Raw genomic sequence first — 23028 nt, forward strand, 5'->3', positions numbered from 1 at the left:
TTATAAACAGATGCCCTGTAGATTTCAAGCAAAATTATGACCTTTCTGCTTAATTATGAGGCAATGCTTTCTTTTTATTTTAAAGGTATCTGCTTTTTCAACTTGGGAGAAGGAGTTGCACAAGATAGTATTTGACCCTCGGTACTTGCTTCTCAATCCTAAAGAAAGAAAACAGGTAAAAGGAAATAAAATAGTGAGAACTTACTTAAAAGAAATTTGATGTTTTAAGTGTTTAAACAAGCTCCCAAGCTCACAGTCCTTCTGCACTGCTCTCATGTGCTGGAGTCACAGCACACACCCTTTAACCTCCATCTGGTTTTTTTTTTTTTTTTAACAGTACTTCACCAACATACTTTTACATCTTAGTGCTTAGGTCAGTGTGGAAGCTTTCCCTGTTCAGAAACAAGGTTATTTTTGCCACTTTCATCTGAACATATATATTGTGCCTTATACTTAATGAAGTTATGTCTGCATTTATCAATTTGTGCAAATGATGTAAATTTAGAGTAGAGAATAACAAAATAGAGTTTAAGAAAGAAAAACACCCATCTGTAATTCCCAGCAGACATGACCATTGTTCACTGCCTTCCTAACCAGTGTGCCAGTTTGTCTGTGTTTGTGAATACTGGGAAGTGTAGTCCTTAGAATGTTTGTGTGCATGAATACTACATGTCTAAGCCACAAAGATGGACTCTTATCTTGTAGCCTCATATTTTTTTAATAGTCCCCTTTCTTCCTTTTTTATTCTTCTTCTATTTCTTTCATCGTCAAGTTTTTCTGCATAGTAGCCGAGAGTCATTTAAGGTTTAAGAGAAATTCGATTAAGTTGCTATTCTTAAAATTGTCTAATGTATTCTATTTCATTTAAGGTAAAACAGACTCTTGACATGGAATGTTTTACATGTGGTCATTGCTATATTCCTCTAAAGTTCTTCTCTGTGCATATTACAGCCACACCAACAGATAACCAACACACTTCCTTTGCATAATCAGTTTGTATCAATATTCTCTTTACCTTTTGTGATTTTGTGTTTTTGAATAGCACCGATAGCTCTAATGATCTGAAATTAGTAGATTGGAGTTGGCAGGGTGACTCACCTGACCTGAGTTTGATCTGCAAACTCACATGATGGAAGAAGAGAACCAGTCCCTGCAGATTGTTCTCTGCTCTCCATATACATACTCCACAGATAGATACACATGTATACATACAAATAGATAAGTGGAAATAAAATAAAATCACATCGTTTATGGTATGTTTCCCTCTCCTGCAGGATGTAAACTCTGTAAGGGCAGCAGTTTAGTTCTTGTTCTATATGGTGTCTGGATCAGTGACTATTATAAAAAAAAAAAACGTAGAAGACTTAACAGCACATTTTTTACATTACTAGGTGTTTAAATTTCTGTCTGAGTGAAACCCAAGTACTATTTAGAACTTAAGTTCTTCAACTTCTGGAGCAGTGGAGATGCTATTTCAAATAGAGCCTCTGTGGAGATACTGTCTTCATAAAGCTGTAGTGGTAGTTCTGAGGGGAAAGAGAAATTCGTATTTGGCACTCAAGTATAAATATATACCTTAAGTACTTGGTTTTATTATTTGCATGTGAATAAAAAATAAAGGATAAAGTAAATAGGTGCTTACTAAACATTTGCACATCATAATTTCCTATCCAAGTTTGTGTTTGACTTCACAAAAATTTCAGTTTAATGTCTTAATCTAAAATTGCATCCTTCAGTTCTAACCATACGTTTTAGCTTATGGTTTGTTTTTAATCTTGTTTTGGATGAAAGGTATCCTAAAGGGTTAGATATTTTTATTATATGTTGTGACAAATTATAAAACAGTGTTTTCACAGAAGTCTGTGGAGGAGTTTAGGCTCTGGTGTAGATAATTACTACCATTTGGATGAGTTATTGCTTTAATGTATGTAATTCAGAGTTTCAGAAAATTGACTGTTAGAATCACATTGCCAGCAGGATTCTTTAGGATTGTGCATCTAGGCGATATTGATATGATGATTAGATAGTCTTGTGTTTTGTAAACATACATATTTATGCAGGTGTGATGTGCATGTGAGTGCATGCATGTGTACATGGAGATTAGAAGTCAAGGATGGGTGTCTTCCTTCCTCATCGTCCACCTTAGTTTTGTTAGTCTCTCGTTGAACCTGGAGTTTACTGATTTGGCTAGACTGGCTGGCCAGTAACCTTTATGGATCCTTTTGTCTTCATCTGCTCCCTCCCACCAGAGCCTGAGGTCCAGATGTACACCATTGTTTCTGATTTTCCTATGGGTACTGGGAATCTGAATTCAGTACTCATGCTTAAACTTTACTGGTGTTGCCATCCTTCAGCCCCATAAACTATTTTATGAAGAAAAAGAACACTTAGAAAAGCAAAAATGATGAGTGAATATTTACAAGAGGAACATGTATGCGTGTAAGTTACCAAGATCAAGAAATGTTACCAGCATCCCCAGAGCTGCCTAGGTGGTATAGTCCTTTTCTAATGTAGTTTTGCTTATGTTTATAAAAGGAACTTAGCTAGGAATTACTTTTAAAACCTATCCACTCTCATTGTAACTGTTGCATTCATGAGTTGAAATTAAAAGAAAATGATGGTTTAAAATAGGGCACATTCAACCAAGTATATTGGAAAGCGTGATAGGAATAAGGAGCTATTTGAGAGCATAGGAGAGAACCCTTATTTTCTATGATGTGCATCTCAGTAATTCATAGCATTCATTGGTCTGGACTGTCTTAAAGGAGGGGATATACAATTCTTTTAAGTATCGAAAAACTTGGTAGAGGCTATTGTGGTAATATTGACACTCAGAAAGCAGAGATGCAGAGGCTTTCATTTATGTTCCTGCTTCAAGGAAAGAAGTTACTTTTAATATATTATGTAATACTTGGGTGATTAGGAAGATAGGAGAAAAGAGGCTTTCCTGTGACTTAAGGAGTGTTGTCTGTCTCTGACAGGGTAAGGTAATCTAGAGTTTCAGCACATACAGTTTTGTTGATGGTGCTGTGTGTAGACTGGCCTGGCGAGAGGCATTTTAGGAAACATTTTCTGTTTATCTCATGTGTATTTATGGGCCTTCTGATGCTGGAGTGAGACATTTTCCCCCACAGCTCTCTGAATTCACCTTCTCTTTGGCTGTCATCTTCAGTGATGAACTCTGATCATTTGGAAGGCCTCTTTCATCCGTTTGTAGGGTTGGCTCCATCATGAGGTTTTTGTCTGGTTTTCATTGGGGTAGGGTAGTACTGTAGATGAAGGTGTTCTATGAGCTGAGTAATGCTCTGCTACTGAGCTCCTCCTTGGTGCATACATTTAAGATGGATATTCCCATGTAGTCTGGGCTGCTTTCAAAATTGTGCTCCATCTACCTTCATTGTGCCCAATCAGAGGTAGTTTTTGTTGTACTTATTTTTGCTGCTTTCATCCCTTTTTAGCTTACAATGAAGTGGGGGGGGGGTGTTGATAACTTACTGAGTTTTACATATTTGAGGAAGCCTTGTTTGTGTCTTTTTTGGCACTGTAGGGCTAAGTATTGTTTCTTAAGGATTTTGCTTTGCTTTTTAATGTTCAGAGATTTTTTGAAGCTATTATTTTCTTGATTCCCTTAGGCCCAGTAAGTATGTACATTCTCTCTCAACCCTTTGTGATCTGATGGTGTTCCAGTGAGATTTGTCCGAGTAGATTACATTATGCAATATGGAAATTGCCGTCTTTCAGTTTTGGGAAATTCTCTTTCATTCATTACTTTTGTTGTCACTATTATTACTTTTTGAGTTTCATACATGCATGCAATGTATTATAATATCAACCCCAGCTCTTCCCAGACCCTCCGTTGCCATGACTGCTTCCCAGCTCACGTCCTCTTTTCATAGCCCACTGAGTCCAGTCCAGTGCTTTCCTGTGTGCAAGGGTATAGGCCACTGACTGGATCACAGGTAACCTATGGGCCATTCTACTCAACAGTCCTTCATTGATGAAGTCTTCATCTTTATGTAAGCCCTGTAGCCCTTCCTTTTTTGTGCTGGACTTTGCCCTGGGCTGGTCTTAACCAGGTCTTTTTCAGGCAGTCATAGCCTCTGGCTCCTCCTCAACATCTGCTTTAGCCGTAGTTCCAATTCCTCTTCCACAGTGCTCCCTGCACTATGGGAGGAGTGTGATACAGGTATCTCATTTAGGATTGAGGACTCTAGAGCTACTCATTCTTTATTAATAGCCATCGACTGCAAAAAGGAGGTTCTATGATGAGGGCTGAAAGCTTGAATAAATTTTGGGTATAGAGATAAGTGTTTAGAAGAAAGTTTGACACTGTACAATTTTATAAAAATAATAATACTAGGTTCTCTGTATGGTGCATGAACTTTGCAGTCACAGTTTCTCCAAATTTGTTTTGTTTTGAAGCAGCAGATTTACTTTTCTGAGTTCTTGGTTCATCCCCAGCCTCTCTCTTGGACCATTTTTCCCCCTTCTTTTTTTTTCTGTGGTATTGGATATTGAACCCCTGGTCTTCCATGTGTCGGGCATGTGCTCTGACGCTGAACTAAATCTATAGCCCTCATCCTTAAATCCTGTTCTTTTCTCTTGATTGTTTTTAAATGTGCTTTCCCTCACTATTGTCAGCCAACTTGTTCAGTTCAAATTCCACATCAATTTCTAAGTTTTTTTAGGTTTCTTTTATAGTTAGTTTCATAAGTTGTTTAAATTGTGTGTGTCGCCCCCCCCCCCCCTTCTTTCCTTTGGAACTTTGATTTTGACAGAGTCCTAAACCAGATTCCTTTGAACTCTTTCCTCATGGTGAAGAGTGAAGCAACAAAGCAGCTTGCCATGTGGGTGGGTTCCCATGGTGACACTTCTACAAAGATGCTCTGGTTATGGCTAATATTGTCAGTTTGACAGAATCTGGACTTACCCAGGAAGACAAGTCTTTGGGCATGCCTGTGAGGGATTACTTAGATTAGTAATTGAGTAATTGAACCCCCATAGTTCAGAGAGAACTGTGCCTCAGTTCTGAGATGCAGTTCTTATTCTGGTATGCTGCTTTCAGAAATCATGTTGCCTCAAGATAGGAGACACTCGGTTTATTTGACCTTTTAGAACAGGGAGCAAACTTCTTAAGGGCCAGATAATAGTGGGGTTTTGTGGTCCACTTGAAACTGAGAACTTGTTATTTTAGTGTGGAAGCATCATAGACAATATGTAAAGCAATGAGTATGCCTGTTCAAACAAATAGTTATACACACCCAGACATTTAAATCTTAGTTAACTCATCTTGGTTGTACAATACTAAGTGGGGAGATAGTATAAAATAGACTTAAGTATTGAAGTAGAATTAAATTATGGACTCTGTGCTTCTGATTTTGCTAGAATGAGTTCAAGAGGACTATGGTTTAGCTTGGAGGTCTCTGTTTGAAATACTTATATATTGTACCATTGGGAGAAAATTATGAAACTTTTCTTTGTTCCTCTTTTTCTATTTTGTCCCAGACTGCTAAATGGAGAGCCATATACTTGTGCACTATTTTGGTGAAACTTTGAAGTGAGATTTGCTGGAGATAACATACTGTTAATTATCTATACTTAGTATACAGGCCCTAGTACAGTTTGGATGGAGTCCTTGTTTTATAATTTTCTATTAAGACTACATTATAAAATTGGTAATTTTTTTTTGTGTGTGTGTGTGTGTGGTAGGTGTTTGATCAGTATGTCAAGACCAGAGCAGAGGAAGAACGCAGAGAAAAGAAAAACAAAATAATGCAAGCCAAGGAAGATTTCAAAAAAATGATGGAAGAAGCAAAGTTTAATCCAAGGTATGTGTTTTACCAGTCACATCTGAGTGTGTATTTCCCCCATAATCAAGTGTGTATGTGTGGCAGAGTGAGTGAGGTAATCAAGTTCTACCTACCTATTTTGTAGATAAGGACAGTAAACAAGAATATTAGGTGGTGGTGACGAGAGGAGTTTGCTGTTGCTCAAAATAGTGTAGGTAGGAGTGGCTTAGTTGGACTGTAGTGGTGTTAGCTTGCTGTTTTAACACAGAAGGTAGTGTATTTTAGTTTTGTATTAACATGATTTTTAAAGGGATAAATAAGCCTTATTTTTCCTTCCCACATGAAAGTGTTTTATTGTTGGAGTAAATCTCATTGTATAAGCTTTATAAAGAATGCTTTGTATTCATGGGAAAGTTACCTTTTTCCTGTTTTTGAAGTTTGGGTATAGTTTTTTTAGATTAAAAAAAAATCCCAGGCCAGGCAAGCTATAAATCTCAGCAGCTGCCTGGAGGAGGAGAATGAGAGGATCCGAGCCATGTGAGCAGGGTCAGAAATCAGATACTGGTTAGACAGGTGGTGCATGATGGGGAGACACTGTAGAGGAAAAGTAAGAAAGCCCAAAGTTCCGGTCAAAGGCCAGCATCTAAAAGAAAGAAATAGCACAGAGGACAAGTTGCACCTTTCTGTTAGGACTGAGAAAGGTAGGCAGACTGAAGCTCATGACTGTTTGGCTTGTAGGAACTTCCCCTTTACCTCATTATGTCCTTAGCCTAGAGCCATTATCTTTGTAGTTGACATTCTGGGGTTGGTGAAGATTTTTAAAATTAAAAATTGGTATTTTTAATTAAATTTGGGAAATTCTGGCTAGTGATTTTTTGTCCTCATGTACTCTTGGCTCTTTTGGGGGTCTGCCTGTTCATGTATTAGTAAGTAGTGCTATGTTCCTGGCTCCCCACCGTCAGTCATTTCTGTGGCTCATCCTTTGTTACTGATCTCACTTTCACATAAATGACCTTCTTAGTGTGTCCATTATAATGTTAAACATACTCAGTTAATCTTTCTTAATGGTTTTAACTTTTGTAAACATTTTTTCTGGTTTGGGTGTGCATGCATTTAATCTCAACACTCTGGAGGCAGAAGCAGGTGGATCTTTGTAAGGTTGAAGCCAACTTGTGTGTTGAAACTTCTTATTAAGATAATTTTCAGTTTGAATTGATTTTTATTTAATTTTCTAGTGTAATTATAATAGCTTGAAAACATTGATTTGTTCTTAGAACAGTATCTGCACGTCTGTCTAGGGTTTGTTTTCCCTGAAGCTATGTACATAATTCTTTGTATGTATCATATTTTTTAATATTTAGCATTACGGATTTTACAAACTCTACTCATATCTTCCATTTGCTAAGCAGACAGTGTAATTACTGGCTTGACTTTTATGTTTTACTAGGGTGGACTTCTGCAAATGGAACTATTTCCCTTATAGGCTTGCTTGATACTATTCTTTCAAAGTCTATTATCTCTGTAGTTTTTTATTTTTAATTATGTGTGTGTGTGTCTATATGAGTGCAGTGAAGTGCAGAGACCATAAAGGGTGTTGGATACCCTGGAAGTGGAATTATAGGTGGTTGTACGCCATCTGAGGTAGGTGTTGGAAACCAAACCTAGATTTCTCTGTGTTAATAGCTCTGGCTGTTCTAGAACTTGCTATGTAGATAAGGCTGGCCTCGAACTCAGAGATCCATCTGCCTCTGCCTTCCTAGTGGTAGGATTAAAGGTGTGTGCCACCATGCCCTGACGCTTTTTCACTCTTAGCTGTGATGACAGCAGAGAAAATGGTTGTGCCATGCTTTTTAACAGGTAGGTTGTGTCTCAGGCCCCATTGGGAATTACCCCTCAATGAGTCTTCTGGGGAATCTTGTCTCTAGGACTTCTTCCTCTGCTCTTTTAGTGCACAGATTCTTGTGGCCACTGTGTTATATGCACCTAGCTCTGCACCTTGGGCAGTTACATGAAGATATATAACAGTATGGTATACCTCATGAATTCTCTCCTTTCAGGTACCGTTACTCCTACCTGTTATCATCTGCTGTACATCAGTTGCCCTATGTACTTTGTTCAGTTTAGGAAGAGTCAGTCAGATAAGCTATCCCATCGTGTTTGAAGCAAGCCTTGGCTACAAAACTTTTGGGTAGTAGATGAGTTATTAAGCCTCTAGATACATTCTTCACCTTGGTGTGTGCCTTTATTAAAAGGTAATTTATTACATTCCCTGATCTTGGCTGGTGGCATACAACCACCAACCACATTTTCAGTTAGGGCCTCTTTCTTTCCTTACTGTGTGTCACTGTTGAGATTTGGGATCTACACATCTGTGGCACATAATTCTTGCTAGGAAAATGGTGTGTTCCTTTTATGCTTGTTTTACAAACAAGTAGTCAACTAAAGCTAGCATACTGACCATTTTCTTACAGAGCTACTTTTAGTGAATTTGCTGCCAAACATGCTAAAGATTCAAGATTCAAAGCAATTGAAAAGATGAAAGATAGAGAAGCATTGTTTAATGAATTTGTGGCAGCTGCAAGGAAGAAAGAAAAAGAAGATTCGAAGACCAGAGGTGAGAAGGTAAGATGGTTTATTTCTAGTGGTCTGTTTGGATGAGGACTAATTATTATACTATTTCCTAACCTTGTTTGTAGGCACAAGCAATTGGATCAGTGTTTGCACAATTGTTGGTATAATATATATTATACACATATTTTTTTTCATAATCCTTATTTTAGAAACCTTAGTAAACTATTTTGAATTGCTATTAAATAAGGTATCTGTTAAACCTGGAACTAGGTTTTAGAACTACATGCTCCATGGTAACTAAAGTGTGTTAAGATTTCAGAAGTCTTTATAAATACTAACATTTGAATTTCAAAGGGCTTCTTAATCTTTTTATTGCATAAAAATATCATTTTAGTAAGTTTCTAATCTTTCAGTAAATGTATCTTACATATGAATTATTGCTTTTCAGAATTAAAGGTCAGCTATTAAAGATTAATGCGTCTGAAATGTCATTTGATAGCAATGTCAGGAATAGAGAGCTCACCACTGTGGAGGCAGAACAGTGGGGAGATGGCACCAGTGGTGTGTGAGCCATCAAAACAGCTACTCTCCTGAGTGTTCCAGTATGCTTTGTAATGGGGGAAATAGCCCCTCTGGAGCCTCATCATTCCTGATACTCAAAATTGCTTCCTATTGTGGGAAGCTAAAATGTTATACATTCTATTAAGAAACGTTGTTAGGGAAATCATCCCAAGTCTCATTGTTCAGAAACCTCAGAAACCTCTTCCAATTAAAATAGTAAGAATATTAGATGAAACAGCTTTTGATGTATAGGAGAACTCTGGTTAGGGTTTCATTATAGGTTGGGCTTCAAAGTAAACTTTTATAGAATTACTTTACAGATAATTTTAAATGATTATGCTTCTTAAAAGAAATGTACAGAATTATCATGTAAACAGAAATTACATGAATATTTTATATATCTGTTAGGATCACATAAATGAATTGCTACTCTTTTTTTTAATGTGTTTTTTTATTTTTATTTTATGTTCATTGGTGTTTTACCTGAATGTATGTTTGTGTGACGGTGTCAGAAACCCTGGAACTGAAGTTACATTTAGTTGTGAGCCGCCATGTGGGTGCTGGGAATTGAACCTGGGTCCTCTGGAAGAGCAGCCAGTGCTCTTATTCTGCTGAGCCATCTCTCTTGCCCCTACTTTTGACTTTTAGAATAATGTATTTAATTAACAAAAACCAAATGATCATTTGCTAGTATATGATTACACTTAATGTAAATTGTTTTTTTTAATAGCTTAATTTTCTATAAACATGCTTGGAATAACTTAATTTTATTTTATAATAAAACTTTGCAGTTTTATTCTATGTGGTTTTTTTCCCCCAATTATAAACTGATTGGCCCAGTATTTCAGGCTCTTCTTATTAACTAATTCTTATAACTTGTATTAGCCAATACTTGTCTATTTTGGCCATGTGGCTTGGTGCCTTTTTTGGCGAAGCAGTCACATCTTGCTTTCTTTGCGACTGGGTCACAACTGCCTTTGTTTTAACAGCTGCCCTGTGCTGCTTTTGGTATTAGGGGATCTCCTAGTTGTGCTGTTGTTGCTTTAGTGTCCTGAAGTTCTGGTCCTTCCACATGTTATTTTTAGAGTTTCCTCTGATATCCCTACAGTGTGGTGTCCCCAGTCAAGAGCATTCAATCAATAGACAGGACAGCAAATAAATCCGAATAAAGACTTCTATAAAATTTATCCTCTAGATTATAAAGACAGATTGAGCTAATTTAAAAAAATGCAAAACAGATTGCTAGAGCATCAGAGAATTTACAAGGGTTAAGTGTAATAGATTTTATGTTCACATTTTGTGGTATTTAGTTAATAAATTTTATCTCTTTTCCTCTGTGTTGTTTCGGTTAATCTTAGACTTTAAAAAGTGTCGCCTTGTTATTGGTAAGACTGCTGGCAGCAGTAGCAGGGTATGGATAATTAGGGTCTGCTTCACTGTAGCTTTTCATTTTGTAAAAACATGCCCTTAGAGGTGATTGGCTTTTACCTGATGGGAGTGTGCATTCTGTTTGTGAAGTCAGTGCTTGAGCTTTTGTTTACTGCTGCTTACTGGGAACACTTCATCCTTTATAACTACACGTTTGAAGACAACAGTAGTGGAGTTAATCGTGTTAGGAAATTTGCATTTTTTTTCTGTCTAAAGTTGTGTGCTGTACAGTCCATTTTTGCTGTGGTAAGGATAAAAAACGGGCTGTGACTTAAGCTAATGGTAAATTTTATTTTCCCCATTCATTTATTAACTACTTTTCTTCATACTTAGTAGCTTTAGTAGGCTTGTCATGGTAATGCCAACAATGAAAAGATTTTAAGAGTTTATTTATAGTATTTATGTATCACATGTTAAAAACTATAACTACTTTATATAGTTTACATCTAGTGTTTGAAGAGTTTTAAGTTAATATAAATTCCCATGGTTTAAATCTTTTTTGACACAAAGTACATGTGTTATTTTAGGATAAATTTCACCTTCTAGTTACCAAATACACCTAGGAATTTGGTTTATTAGATACAAAGTTGACACGTGAGTTTTTATTATACTATTTGCCATTATATCAAATGCTTTAATACTTGAAAAACTGGGCTTATGGGCATTTATTAATTCAAGCTAAGATAAGGTTCAATTTTAATAACAAATTCATGGCTGATTGGCTCAAAAATATTTCTGGTACAGACGTTCTTTGTCTTAGAACTTTACAAGTGATTTTCAAAAAGAACATAACTTCCCATAATCCTGATAGGAGAAATGTGGTTCTGAGAGGACATGATACTAGGAATAGACAGAAAGCATCATCTGTTCATTCTTGTGCCACACATCTTAGATTATTCTAATTCCTTCTTCCTCGGTCAGGAGAAAGGTAGAATATTTAAATCCCAGTGGTAAAAGGGAGACTTAACCGGAATCCTTTGTTGAACTGACTCTGGGTTATCTTCTTTTGTAACAGTACGTAATAATCAAAGGATGAACGTGTAAAACCCAGTGGAGATTCATAAAGCAAGTGCCCCCCACGTTTTCTCCCCTGTTAAACAGACATCTCTTGGGGTTGGGTCTGGGTTTAGTATTACTTAGGGCCTTTGACACTGAATTTGATGATAGTACTTGACAAATGTGTATACTCTAAACTTTATTACAAAGTGAATGTGCACCTACTACTCAAAAAGTAGACACTGGAATACTTTTGTAAACTAATTGTAATTATAAAAATTTGTATAATTTACTTAGGAAAGTAGGTATAAATATTGTGTTTTTAAAGCAAATAGAAGATTTAAATTCTTTTATTTTAGACATTTGATAGCAGGTCATAAAAACTTGCTATTTATGTTCAGTGATTTCTGGATTCTCTCTTAATTTTAATGAATGAAAATTATTCATCTAGTTTTTAAAATGAATCATTCTTACCATCTTCATCTTAAAGTATTTTGCTGTGACCTCATAAGCCTGGATCTTGCTAACACTGTGTGCATCTCAGTTCGAGTTGATGTTCCGTATGAAAACACGCAGCCCTGGACTCAAAGGCTGTAAGCAACTAAATGCTGTTGTCTGTATAGTTTAAAATATCATGGTGGGAATTTGGCAGATTTTAAGTAGTCTGTATGCATCTTGAGTTTTATCTTTTCTTAATAATGGGGGGAATTGCTCTTTCAGTAAGATTCATTGCCCTCCAAGTAAGTGACTTTTAAAAGTTACTATGATCATGTTTAAGGTAAGAAGTAGGTTGTTGAGTTGTTAATTACTTAGACAAGGAGAATTTCTCACAATGCATCATCTTGCTCCCTCTTGTTTTAAAATGTAGATTAAATCGGATTTCTTTGAGCTGTTATCCAATCATCACTTGGACAGTCAGTCTCGATGGAGCAAAGTAAAAGACAAAGTAGAAAGTGACCCACGGTACAAAGCAGTGGATAGTTCTTCAATGAGAGAAGACCTTTTCAAACAGTACATAGAAAAAATAGCCAAGGTAACAGTTAAACTCCCTGATATTATACCCTTGGGTATTACATTGCTTAATGTTGTTGAAGGGTGTATGTTGCTTGGATATTGGGGTGGAATTATGAATCTTGTAGTTGATTGAGAGGACATGTTTAGAAATGTTCTGGGCAAAAATTACACTTGAACACTTGTTGACAAGGTGTTTTATGGGAGAAAAAAATACAAAGAGTTTCTCTCTGTAGCCCCTGGCTATCCTGGGACTTGCTCTATAGACCAGGCTGGCCTTGAACTCATAGATCACTTGTCTTGCCTTCCAAGTGCTGTGACCAAAGGCCCGTGCCCTGCCACTGCCCAACTTATGAAAAAAATCTTAATGATGTTGATAAGGAGGATAATGTAACTTTATTTTTACAGAATTTAGATTCAGAAAAGGAAAAGGAGCTAGAAAGGCAAGCCCGAATTGAGGCAAGCCTCCGAGAACGAGAAAGAGAAGTTCAAAAAGCACGTTCTGAGCAAACTAAAGAAATTGACCGAGAGAGAGAACAGCACAAACGAGAAGAAGCAATCCAGAATTTCAAGGCTCTTCTGTCTGACATGGTACTTTTCTTCTGAATACTGGATGTTGGAGGTCCATTTTATTACCAATGTTCTGTAAATTGATTATGAAATATTTCTTATTTGCGGAGCATTTAAAAATTGAATTCTTGGTATTAGTACTATTGGCATAGGAAAACAAGAAGTTTCAAAGTTCAATGTTTTACAAATAAAAATTTGTAACTTCAAAACAATTTTATTTATTTATTTATTAAAGATTTCAAAACAATTTTTAAGATAGGTTTTGGTGAAGCCATCTTGAAATATTACATACTGCCATTGAAATGCTGCGCATAATTGGACTTTTTTCTAGATGTTTTAGGGCTAGTAGCTCAATTTTCCTAATGCTGTGACCCTTTAGAACAGTTTCTCATGTTGTGGTGACCCCCAGCTGTATAATTATTTTCATTACTACTTCATAACTGTAATTTTGCTACCCTTATGAATCATAATGTAAATATCTGATATCCAGGATATCTGATATGTGAGAACCACTGGTTTAGGATCATTGTTTGATGAGAGGCATCCAGTAGATGGTGTGAGATACAGTGCTGGGGGGTGCTGGCCCAAGAGATGGCTCTGAGACTTTCTTGAAGGTCCTCTCCCTTAGTCCTGAGCTGTTGAGGTCGGGATGGTTCTGCTGTGTGCCCTCCCAGTCACTGCTTTCCCTACACTGTCTCCTGCTACTACTGTCACTCCATTTCTTCCTTGTTCCGTGTCCTGACATTTTCAGTAGTTTGAGATCTCTTTCCTTCCGGACATTCCTCCACGGCTTTTGCTTTAATTGCAGTTGCAATGATTTTGTGAAGAGCAAACCTTATTTTTTGTCTTTCCTGGCTTTGGAAGGAGGCAAAGAGTCTTCATACTCCAGCAGCTGCCTGCCAGTCAAGTTCAACTCTTGACTTTTTTTTTTTTTTTTTTAAATTCAGTTCCTTTGTTTGTTTGTTCTAGGACAGGGTTTTCCTTTGTTGCCCAGACCAGTCTCAGTGACTGAACCTCTTACCTTGACAGGTGTGAAACCCCATATTTAGTTTAGGTCCTTGGATAAAGTTTCTTGTCTGCATTTCTCTATCACTCTTGAGCTCCTCAATCCTTGGTGTGCAACTTTCTTTAACCTAAGGAAGCACCTTCTGTCTGTGGCAGTCCTTCACCTTCCTACCGCAGTGACACACTTTCTCGTTTTTGAAGCGTGCACACTGACTGGACGGTGGTGGTGCATCCATGCGTTTAATCCCAGCACTTGGGAGGCAAAGGCAAGTGGATCTCTGAGTTCAAGGACAGCCAGGGCTACACAGAGACCCTGTCTCAAAAAACCAAATAAATAAATAAGCTAGGCAAAACAGAGTTCATGCCACCCTCTCCTAGAGGCTCTTTCTCACCCATAGCTCCTTGTGTGTAGCATATACCACTGTCATACTTACTACATTTGTCCTATAGAAAATACAAATTCAGAAAGAAATGACAGTTGTTATCTTACTTAGTTGTAGTTCCAGGGCCAAACACGTATTTAGATGTTTGATAAGTGATAGAAGTATTTGTATACTTCTTTCCTCTCGGTCTTTCCATTTTCCCTATTTCCTGTCATTGTAGCGTGACTTAACTTTAGTACTGTGCCATTGATACTGTGGTGGATCAGCTGGACTTGTGATGCTTTCTGTTACTTTGTCTCTTGTTTCCATAATTACATTTTGAAATTTTGAGTGTTTAGTTCTTTGTGCTCAAGATTGTCTTGGCTCTTAGGGTCTTGTGACTCTATAGGAAGTTAATCTGCAGGCACAGAATATTGTTCAACTTGTTTGTTCTTTACTCAGTTTTTCTTTTTGTCAATGTGTAATAGTTTTTAGCATACAAGTAAATTCCTACTCCTGGCTTAAATTTACACCACTATTTTTGGGAGAGTGTTGTTAATGTTGTTGCATGTGAGATTTTCTCATACTTTACATTTTGGTTGCTTGTGAGATTATACTAACATTTGTGTGGTGATTTTTATATCCTTTTATCTTTGCTAAATTTATCATTTTTAATAGTGTTTTGGTGGAGTCTCCAGTTTTTTCTATATGTAGGATCATGTCATCAGCAACTAGAGACATTTTAAACTCTTTCTGTTTAGATGTCTTTTTTTTTTTGTATTGTCTTCTAAAAGTACTGTTTTGAGAGGGAGGTCTAAGAGTGGATGTCCTAATAGCTCACATCTTGAAGGAAAATGTTCAATTTCTCACTGTTAGAGATGATTAGCTATGACTCATCATGGATGGTCTAAATTGCATTGAATTATATTCCCCTATATCCAGTCTACTGCATTTATTTTTGTAAAAGTGTGTGTATGCCCTTGTTCCCTGCAGTATTTTTTTTTTTTTTTTTTTTTTTTTTTTTAAGTTTTTCGAGACAGGGTTTCTCTGTAGCTTTGGAGCCTGTCCTGGAACTAGCTCTTATAGACCAGGCTGGCCTCGAACTCAGAGATCCGCCTGCCTCTGCCTCCCGAGTGCTGGGATTAAAGGCGTGCGCCTCGCAGAACACCTTTCAGGAGTTTGTTCTCTTCTTCTACCATATGGATTCCTGAGATTAGACTCGGGTCATTGAACTTGGCAGCAAGTGCTTTTACCTATTGAACCATCTTGGTGGTTCCTACTCTGAGTTTTTGTTAAGAAAGGGTATTAAATTTTGATATTTTTTCTATATCTAATGATAGTCATATGATTTTTACCCTTAACTGCTTTGTGAATGTGCGTTGCCATGCTCACCAGTTCCCATATATTTGACTTTTGCTGTGGGTTAGAAGTGTTGCTTCTAGTAGATTGGTTAATAAGTCCAGATCTGATTGTATTGCTTTTTGGGGAGGAGATACTGCATGATAGAAGATGACAAAATTAACATTTTTTTAATTTGACACATTTTGAGACTTGTTTAAACTTTTTAGTGGTCATAACTGGAAGATGATCAGCTTCTCATTTTTACCCACTACCCCCAACTTGAGTATTATTCATCATGTAATTGATCACTGGGAGTTAAGGTGTCTGTTCTAAAATAGGTGTTAGGTAACTTCCTAACTAAAATGGCATTAACCACAAGGTTTTTGCTTAAATTACTGGAAATGTACATTGCTTGGTTGTTGATTAACCTGGTGGTAAGCTAATCTCCTGAACAATTTACTTTCTAAATGTTGTACGTAAAGTGGTCTTTTACCACAGGATTCCTTTATGAGGTAATGTAGTCAAAAGGTTGTTTGTTTTTCAGGAAATGTATTTTAGTTTTGAATGTGACTACCTTTGTAAAGCCCAGATGAAGTTAATCATTCCTGACCACAGTGTTGAGCTTCTTACTGTGTGAATACACAAAGTCTACTTGGTGGTGTTTGTGGGTGTGCATGTGCACACACCAAGCACGCACATTGTTCTTTGTTTTTAGGTACGTTCTTCTGATGTGTCATGGTCTGATACAAGGAGAACCCTCCGGAAAGATCACCGATGGGAATCTGGGTCCTTACTGGAAAGAGAGGAGAAAGAGAAGCTTTTTAATGAGCACATTGAAGCACTTACCAAAAAGAAAAGGGAGCACTTTAGGCAGCTTCTGGATGAAACTTCTGCGGTGAGAGTCCTTGTCTTTTATTTCTGGAATCTTCATTTATAGTTTGATAGTACAATATACTGACATAGTTTTTGGTGTCTTGGTCAGACCCATTTTTGAATTCTTAGGCTTTATGACATTCTCTTCTGATTTTCCCCCCTTTAAAACTTGCTACTATGTCACTTGTCAGGAATGGATGAGTTCTTTTTGCAGCTTCCGAATGTATAGCTGCTTCTCTGGGACTGAAATGCCCTTAGCTGTGCATTACCAGTGGGCTCTACTTCTTTCCTTCTGTTTGCAGTGTGGTGCTATAGCCCCTTATCTGGCAGTTTGTATACTTTGTTATCCAGGTTTTGTTCCTGTTTATCTGCTCTTTTTAGTGATGGTTTCTTCAGAAGTTATGATGTTTGCCCATGTAAATACAGGGTTTGCAGGTGATTGTCTTAGGCCACCTTGAAAGTATGGCCATGAGAATAACTCTTGTGTCAAGCCAGCAAAAAGAAATTGTATTAAAGCTGCTCCCTGTCCCTAACTAGTCCAGTTACGCTTGGGCATTACGAGAGATTGCAGGTCAGTGTGTAATATTATGTACCATATGTGCTGCAGTTTGACTCCCTGAGTAAAAGGGAATTGTATTTATGTTTTCTCTTCATTTGTTTTTTTTTTTTTTTTCCAAAGATTACCTTAACATCCACATGGAAAGAAGTGAAAAAAATAATTAAGGAAGATCCTCGGTGCATTAAGTTCTCCTCTAGTGACAGGGTAAGAGGATTTGGGATATCTCTTTATGGCACTTGGGTTTGCATGGAATTAACTATGTCGCTCAGGTAGCACTCTGTAGCCTTAGCTTACAGAGTGCTGAGACTACGGGTGTACACTACAACACCTTGAAGTTTATAAATACTAATAGGTGGACATGTTATTAGTGGCTCGACCAAACATGAAACTGATTTTTACAAACATGATTTTAAGTGAAATAGAAACCAGGATTTAGGCACATTTTATTTATTTGCTTTGTTTTTCAAGATAGGGTTTCTCTGTAAGTTCCTTAACTGTCCTGGAATTCACTTTGTAGACCAGGCTGGCTTCGAACTCATAGAAATCCACCTGCCTCTCTGCCTTCCTAGAGCTGGGATTAAAGGCATGTGCTGAAATGCCTGGCTTTCAAGTACATATTTTTAAAAATTGTGCTCCATACATTAACAAGAAAGCAGTAATCTAAAGCTTAGAATTTTAATTAGTAGGGTTGAGTTTGTGTTTAAGGATCTTACCAATTGAAAGAAACTATACTTAGTTTCTGGTAGGAGAATATTAGGCTGGCAGTTGGTACTCATTTCCTTTGAAGTCACTGACAAACAGTGTGAGGTCCTGAGTTTCTGCCGAGGAGACTACAGTAGCAGAGTCTCCTGTGCATGAGATTTTAAAAGCAGAGCCAAGTTCTTGTGCACTGGCTTCTGTGTAGGAAAGAAACTCACCTGATGTCTCATATAGGAAATAATACAGCAAAATAACTTTCCATAATACACCATTTGTCCCTCTACTGTTACTTATTTTGTCACTGATTGGTATCTCTAGGTCTGACATTGAAAAGCCCAAAGACTGAATTTCTCAAACCTTAGTCAAACTCAACTAAGTTGAATTTTTGATGTGTTTACCACAAAATATGTAGAACTAGGAAAGAGTCATAGACTGATAGCCAGAGGATCCACTGTCAGTTCCTAATTTACCTCACTGCTCATAAGGAAGTGATAGCAAGGTCTACACAGATAATACAGAACTTGCATTACGTACTTATGTTCTGAGTGTTCTCTTGCTCTGTATATCCATACATTATATGGCATTATTCTTTGTGCTGGAAGATTCTTCGTGCCTTGTGTCTCTTGTGCTTACTTCCTGAGGACATTATGAAGACAGCTTTCATTTTAGCTGAATGTACCTCCACACCCTTGTGGTTTTCTTTCTTTCTCCTTAAGAATGTGTAGGTTATATACTACAGTAAGTTCTATAGAAAAAAAATATATCATTTCTTTGTCTTTTTCTATTCTGAATTTTATTACAGGACTCACAGATTACGGCTTTAATAAAGAAGTTGTTTTAAAGTTTATGGGTTTTCTCGTTAATCTTATTTTTTTCCCCTATCCCTGCAGAAAAAACAAAGGGAATTTGAGGAATACATCAGAGACAAATACATCACTGCCAAAGCTGACTTCAGGACACTCTTGAAAGAGACCAAATTCATCACGTACAGGTGCGTGCAGTCAGGTGTTCCACTGGCAGCGGTGTCTCCTAGCCTGTACTCTGATGGCAGAGCATACTGTTCACTCACACACATGTTGACATTGTGAGTTGTAGGGGTCAGAAGATGCCAGCTCTCCGCAAAGGCAGATACAGGCTGTACCACAGTACCTTTTTGATTTTGTTTTGTTTTTTTAAAGAAAGGGCCCAGATGTCAATTCTTATTTTGTGTTATCTACATCCAGTTTTTAAATACACTTTTATTTTTACTTCACTGCTTCTTTTTACTTTTTTGAGGACCCTCAACTCTTTAAGAATTGGAATTCACGAAGAGACTTGAAATGAATCCTTCACTATGAATTATCTTTCCTCCTCTGAGGACGCTGAGTGTGATTAGACTGTTAGTGCCTGAAATCATCTTGTTAAGGCAGAAAAATCTTTTTTTCCCTCTTGGGAAATCAGTTTGCTGGATACATTTATTTTAAAAAAAAAAAAAAAATTAAAAAAAAATCAGAGCCCTTAAAAGAAGGTTTTGGTGTAGCACACCCAGTAATCCATCACCACGAGTAACCTTTCATCAGGAAATCAGTTTGGCATTGCCTTAAGTCATGTACGAGGAACTAGTTATGCTTCCTGCTCCAGCATTTCTTCCTTTAAAGACAACCTTGATGAAGGGTGTGCCGGGAGGATAGATAGTGCTGAGGGTGTGGTTCTCAGGTGTTTTGTCATTTGGATTTTTTTGGTCAGGATCCTTAATGTTTTGCATCAGCTTGGGCTTTTAAATTAGATGTGAAGTAAGACTTCTTTCTACATTTTTATAGTTAATTTAGTGAAAGATGTGAAAGTGAAAGCTTGTGAAAGATGCTGGGATTGGCAGCCCCGCAGACTGAAGTCCTCTGTTCATCCACAGAACAGGTACAGCACGGGCAAGATTTACCTACCCACCCTCAGCCCTGATCTGGAGGGACCACCAGTAGGGGTGGGAGGGTAATTCAGCTTCTGAGGCCCTTTCACTCCTTGGAGTCTTTGCCGAGGCGATTTACAAAGGTGACTGCTGCAGTGAAATTTTTCTTTAAAAAAAGTGGAAACACAATTAGGAACTAGATGGACATTTCCGGCTCATTTCTGAAAGACCAGTGAACAGCAGCCAGTAATTCTTGTACTTTTTTTTCTTATTTCAGATCCAAAAAGCTAATCCAAGAATCTGACCAGCACCTGAAAGACGTAGAAAAGATTTTGCAGAATGACAAACGGTATCTAGTACTGGACTGTGTACCAGAGGAGAGGAGGAAACTGATTGTAGCCTACGTTGATGACCTGGATCGCCGGGGTCCACCTCCACCTCCCACAGCATCAGAGCCCACTAGACGATCAACAAAATAATTCTGAATACCCTTCCCCGGGCTCTCTGTTATTGAAAACGCTTGCATGAGCCAAATGTTCAGGTTTTTACATACATGTGCATTAGTCAACCTATTGCGAAACCACCTGATGAGCAGAAGAAGCAATTGTGAGCAGTCTCTGAACAGAACACTTTGAAAATAGTTAATGCTTTTCTTTGTGTGGCATGACTGACATACATACTCAAATATAGGCTGTCTAGTAAATTTACAATCTTGAAGCTAAAAATCATCCTTTTCTGAGGTGTGGAAGTCAGTGACTTGGTGGTGTTCTCACTAGCAGTGTTACTCAGCAAGACAGGAGCCTTTGTGGTTGGAGCTTGCAAATACCACAAACTCCAAGAAAACTAAGGGGTTTGTTTTGATTTTGGTTTTTTTAAGCGGGTAAAAGAGAAAACACTGAATTGAATTCTTGCGGAGACTATGACTATTCTAATGGACACACTTTGACCTTGTCTCTAAAGAACAGTTTAGTCGTATTTGTTTACTTCTGTGCTTTGATTCTCCCCTCTGAGTTAGAGGCCAAGTCTTGTTTAGCCCAGGAGAAGATTTATTTAGTAATTTCTTCTCAGGTATGAACACATTCTTAACTAACATGTTGACCAGAATAGAATCCTGGTTAAGCATACTTTATTCTCCAGTGAATGATCTTTACCGAAATTCTGAATTAGATACAAAATTACCTTTCTGGGTGTTCCCTGTAAACTACTCCTGTTTGAATGTTGAACTTTTGTTTCTAAAGTTTAATTTTAAGATGTTTGAATGTTCAGTTTATGTATTTGAACTACAATAAACCAACCCTTTTATATATGTGGATTGTAAATGATTATTGTTACACAATATATTTTATAAAAACTCTTAAACCTGTTTTTTTTTTTTTATTTTTAAAGAAAGCAAGTGAGATTTGAGACAACTGACTCTTGGATAGTATGTAGTTTTTAAAGGCTTGACTATGATATGTATTTCCAATATAAAAGACAAGAAGTTTTGTAGAAAGCCTATTCTTCCTTTTCCTTTGTGTGCCTGTGTGTTCAGAGTCTTTTAATGCTACCTGGTGCTTTTAGAAGCAAGAATATTGTTATTTTTATTTTCTTGTTTCTATCTTCTTAACATATCAAAGGTTTGTGCCTTTTGGGCTTCCTTTCAACTTGTCATGTATATACCATGAATTTTCCTTTGATGTTCAGTTAAATTCTCCTGGCTTTCCCTTTTCTCTCTCTCTCTCTGTCTCTCTTGTTATCTTGCTCTCTCTTGTTCTCTCTTTGTAAATCCTCTGTTGTTCTCATAGGTTGCTAGTACCAGGGTGCCACATAAATAAGATGTGTGAGAAGATGGGTTAATTACCTTACCTCTAGTCTCCCACCTTCCAGGATGGCAACAAAGCCTGAGAAAGGAAGGAATACCGGCTGGCCTATTTGTGTTGTGTATGACATTCCTGTCCATATTCTTTACTGTTGGGTGCCATAGAAACTATGAAGCCTGGTATTGATGAGCAGACTGAGCTCTAAAGCTGTGAAAGTGATAGACAAGTAGAATTTGTACACCGCCCCTTTTGAAATTCACGTTTATAAATTTAGTGTTTTTGTTTTGTAAGGAATGCTTGCCAAAAGGAAAACTATTACCGAAGTGTGCCTTCCTTCCCTGAGGCCTTCATTCTGTGTTCCATGTGGTAGTGTCTGCACATCCACCACATCTGTCATAATAGAAAAGAGTAAAGAAACAACTCCATGAGATAGAGCTCCTGCTTTCTAGTTTGGGCACACAGTCTTTGTGTGGACTTTTCTTAGAAGGAGCGAGGCAGTTCTTCCCTTGCAGATTTTTAAAGAGATCAGATCAGACTCTGATGTTCTTAATGAACAATTCATTATAATTATATGTTGTTTTATGTGTAGCTTAAGGTGTTACTGCAGCTTATCTAGAAACCTGGCACTTTGTCACCCTCAGGCTACCTCATAAAGCCTCTTGTTCTCAGTGATGGTTTGAAATGCTAATTCAAGACACAAGACAGCATTAAGTCTGTAACACCTGTCAGAAGTAAAGCATCGCTTTTATTTCTTTACAAGTCAAGATGTCATATACTTGAAGCTTACACTCTACATATTATGTCTATAAAACAAAAGCTTTTCAGTTTCAGTGGCAGCTCTTCATGTATCTGGATTCACAAAGCGGTTATTTTGGAATCTTGGGCTATACTATTATTTATTTTAAAATGACAGGTTCAAATCCAGTTTATCCTGAAACAAGTGAAAAGGAAGGCAGCTTTGCTCTGGTGAATACTACAGCCTTTTGTAGTAAAATCATTTCAAGACTGAATATTGCAAATGACAGTTCTTGGTACTGTACAGAATATTCCCCAAACTCCTCCCTTGCTTGTTTTAGAGGCATTCTTAGTCTCAGAAGTACCCAACAGTGGAAAAATCCCAAAATTCCATTAACAAGGCAGCCAAGAATCCTAAGTGTCTTTTTATCTTTAAAAGGGATGTGTGATCATGCTTTATTGGCCTGCTGCTCTACTCAAATATTCCACATCTAGGAACTCCGAGTGCTTATATTGGTCTTTGCTTTGCATAGTCCTTGGGACCATTCTCGTCTTTCCTAAATTTCATGTTATTATTTGCTGGGTTCTCTCTCTTTTCGAATGTGTACTATTCCATTTTGTTTTACTTGATTATATATCTTAGAAGCCCTGCAATATTTTAGAAGTTGAGGGTATTCAAGTTTGATGACACAGGGAAAGTCCCTCCCCCCATTCTCTTTCATGCTTGTCTTTAACCAGTAGCTAATACCTGTATCATTAGCTTCAGCTTACAGTCTACCTTAAAGAGCAGAGATCAAGGAGAATACTCTTAGAAGAGAAGAGACATTATAGTTTGAAAATTCTCTGC

At 37.4% G+C, this 23028-nt stretch overlaps 1 protein-coding gene across 6 annotated transcripts in view; it reads left to right on the forward strand.

The window, feature by feature from the left end:
- Tcerg1 (transcription elongation regulator 1) overlaps positions 1–20953 on the forward strand; it is a 51932-nt gene extending 30979 nt beyond the window's left edge. For 5 of the 6 annotated variants that reach the window (XM_050161604.1, XM_050161619.1, XM_050161627.1 and 2 more), the window contains 9 exons: positions 86–175; positions 5710–5828; positions 8261–8411; positions 12214–12378; positions 12765–12947; positions 16350–16529; positions 17187–17270; positions 18656–18756; positions 19925–20953. In XM_050161604.1, coding sequence (XP_050017561.1) covers positions 86–175; positions 5710–5828; positions 8261–8411; positions 12214–12378; positions 12765–12947; positions 16350–16529; positions 17187–17270; positions 18656–18756; positions 19925–20126 — 1275 coding nt within the window. In that variant the 3' untranslated portion in view covers positions 20127–20953. Of the gene's footprint in view, positions 1–85; positions 176–5709; positions 5829–8260; positions 8412–12213; positions 12379–12764; positions 12948–16349; positions 16530–17186; positions 17271–18655; positions 18757–19564; positions 19659–19924 lie in introns of all 6 variants that reach the window. The other variant, XR_007595297.1, reaches the window with a different exon arrangement.
- Positions 20954–23028: the final 2075 nt, after the last annotated feature.

The sequence above is a fragment of the Alexandromys fortis genome, unplaced genomic scaffold (genome assembly GCF_014885135.2).
Source record: "Alexandromys fortis isolate MF-2015 unplaced genomic scaffold, M_Fortis_MF-2015_v1.1 scaffold_17, whole genome shotgun sequence".
In the NCBI taxonomy this organism is placed as follows: domain Eukaryota; kingdom Metazoa; phylum Chordata; class Mammalia; order Rodentia; family Cricetidae; genus Alexandromys; species Alexandromys fortis.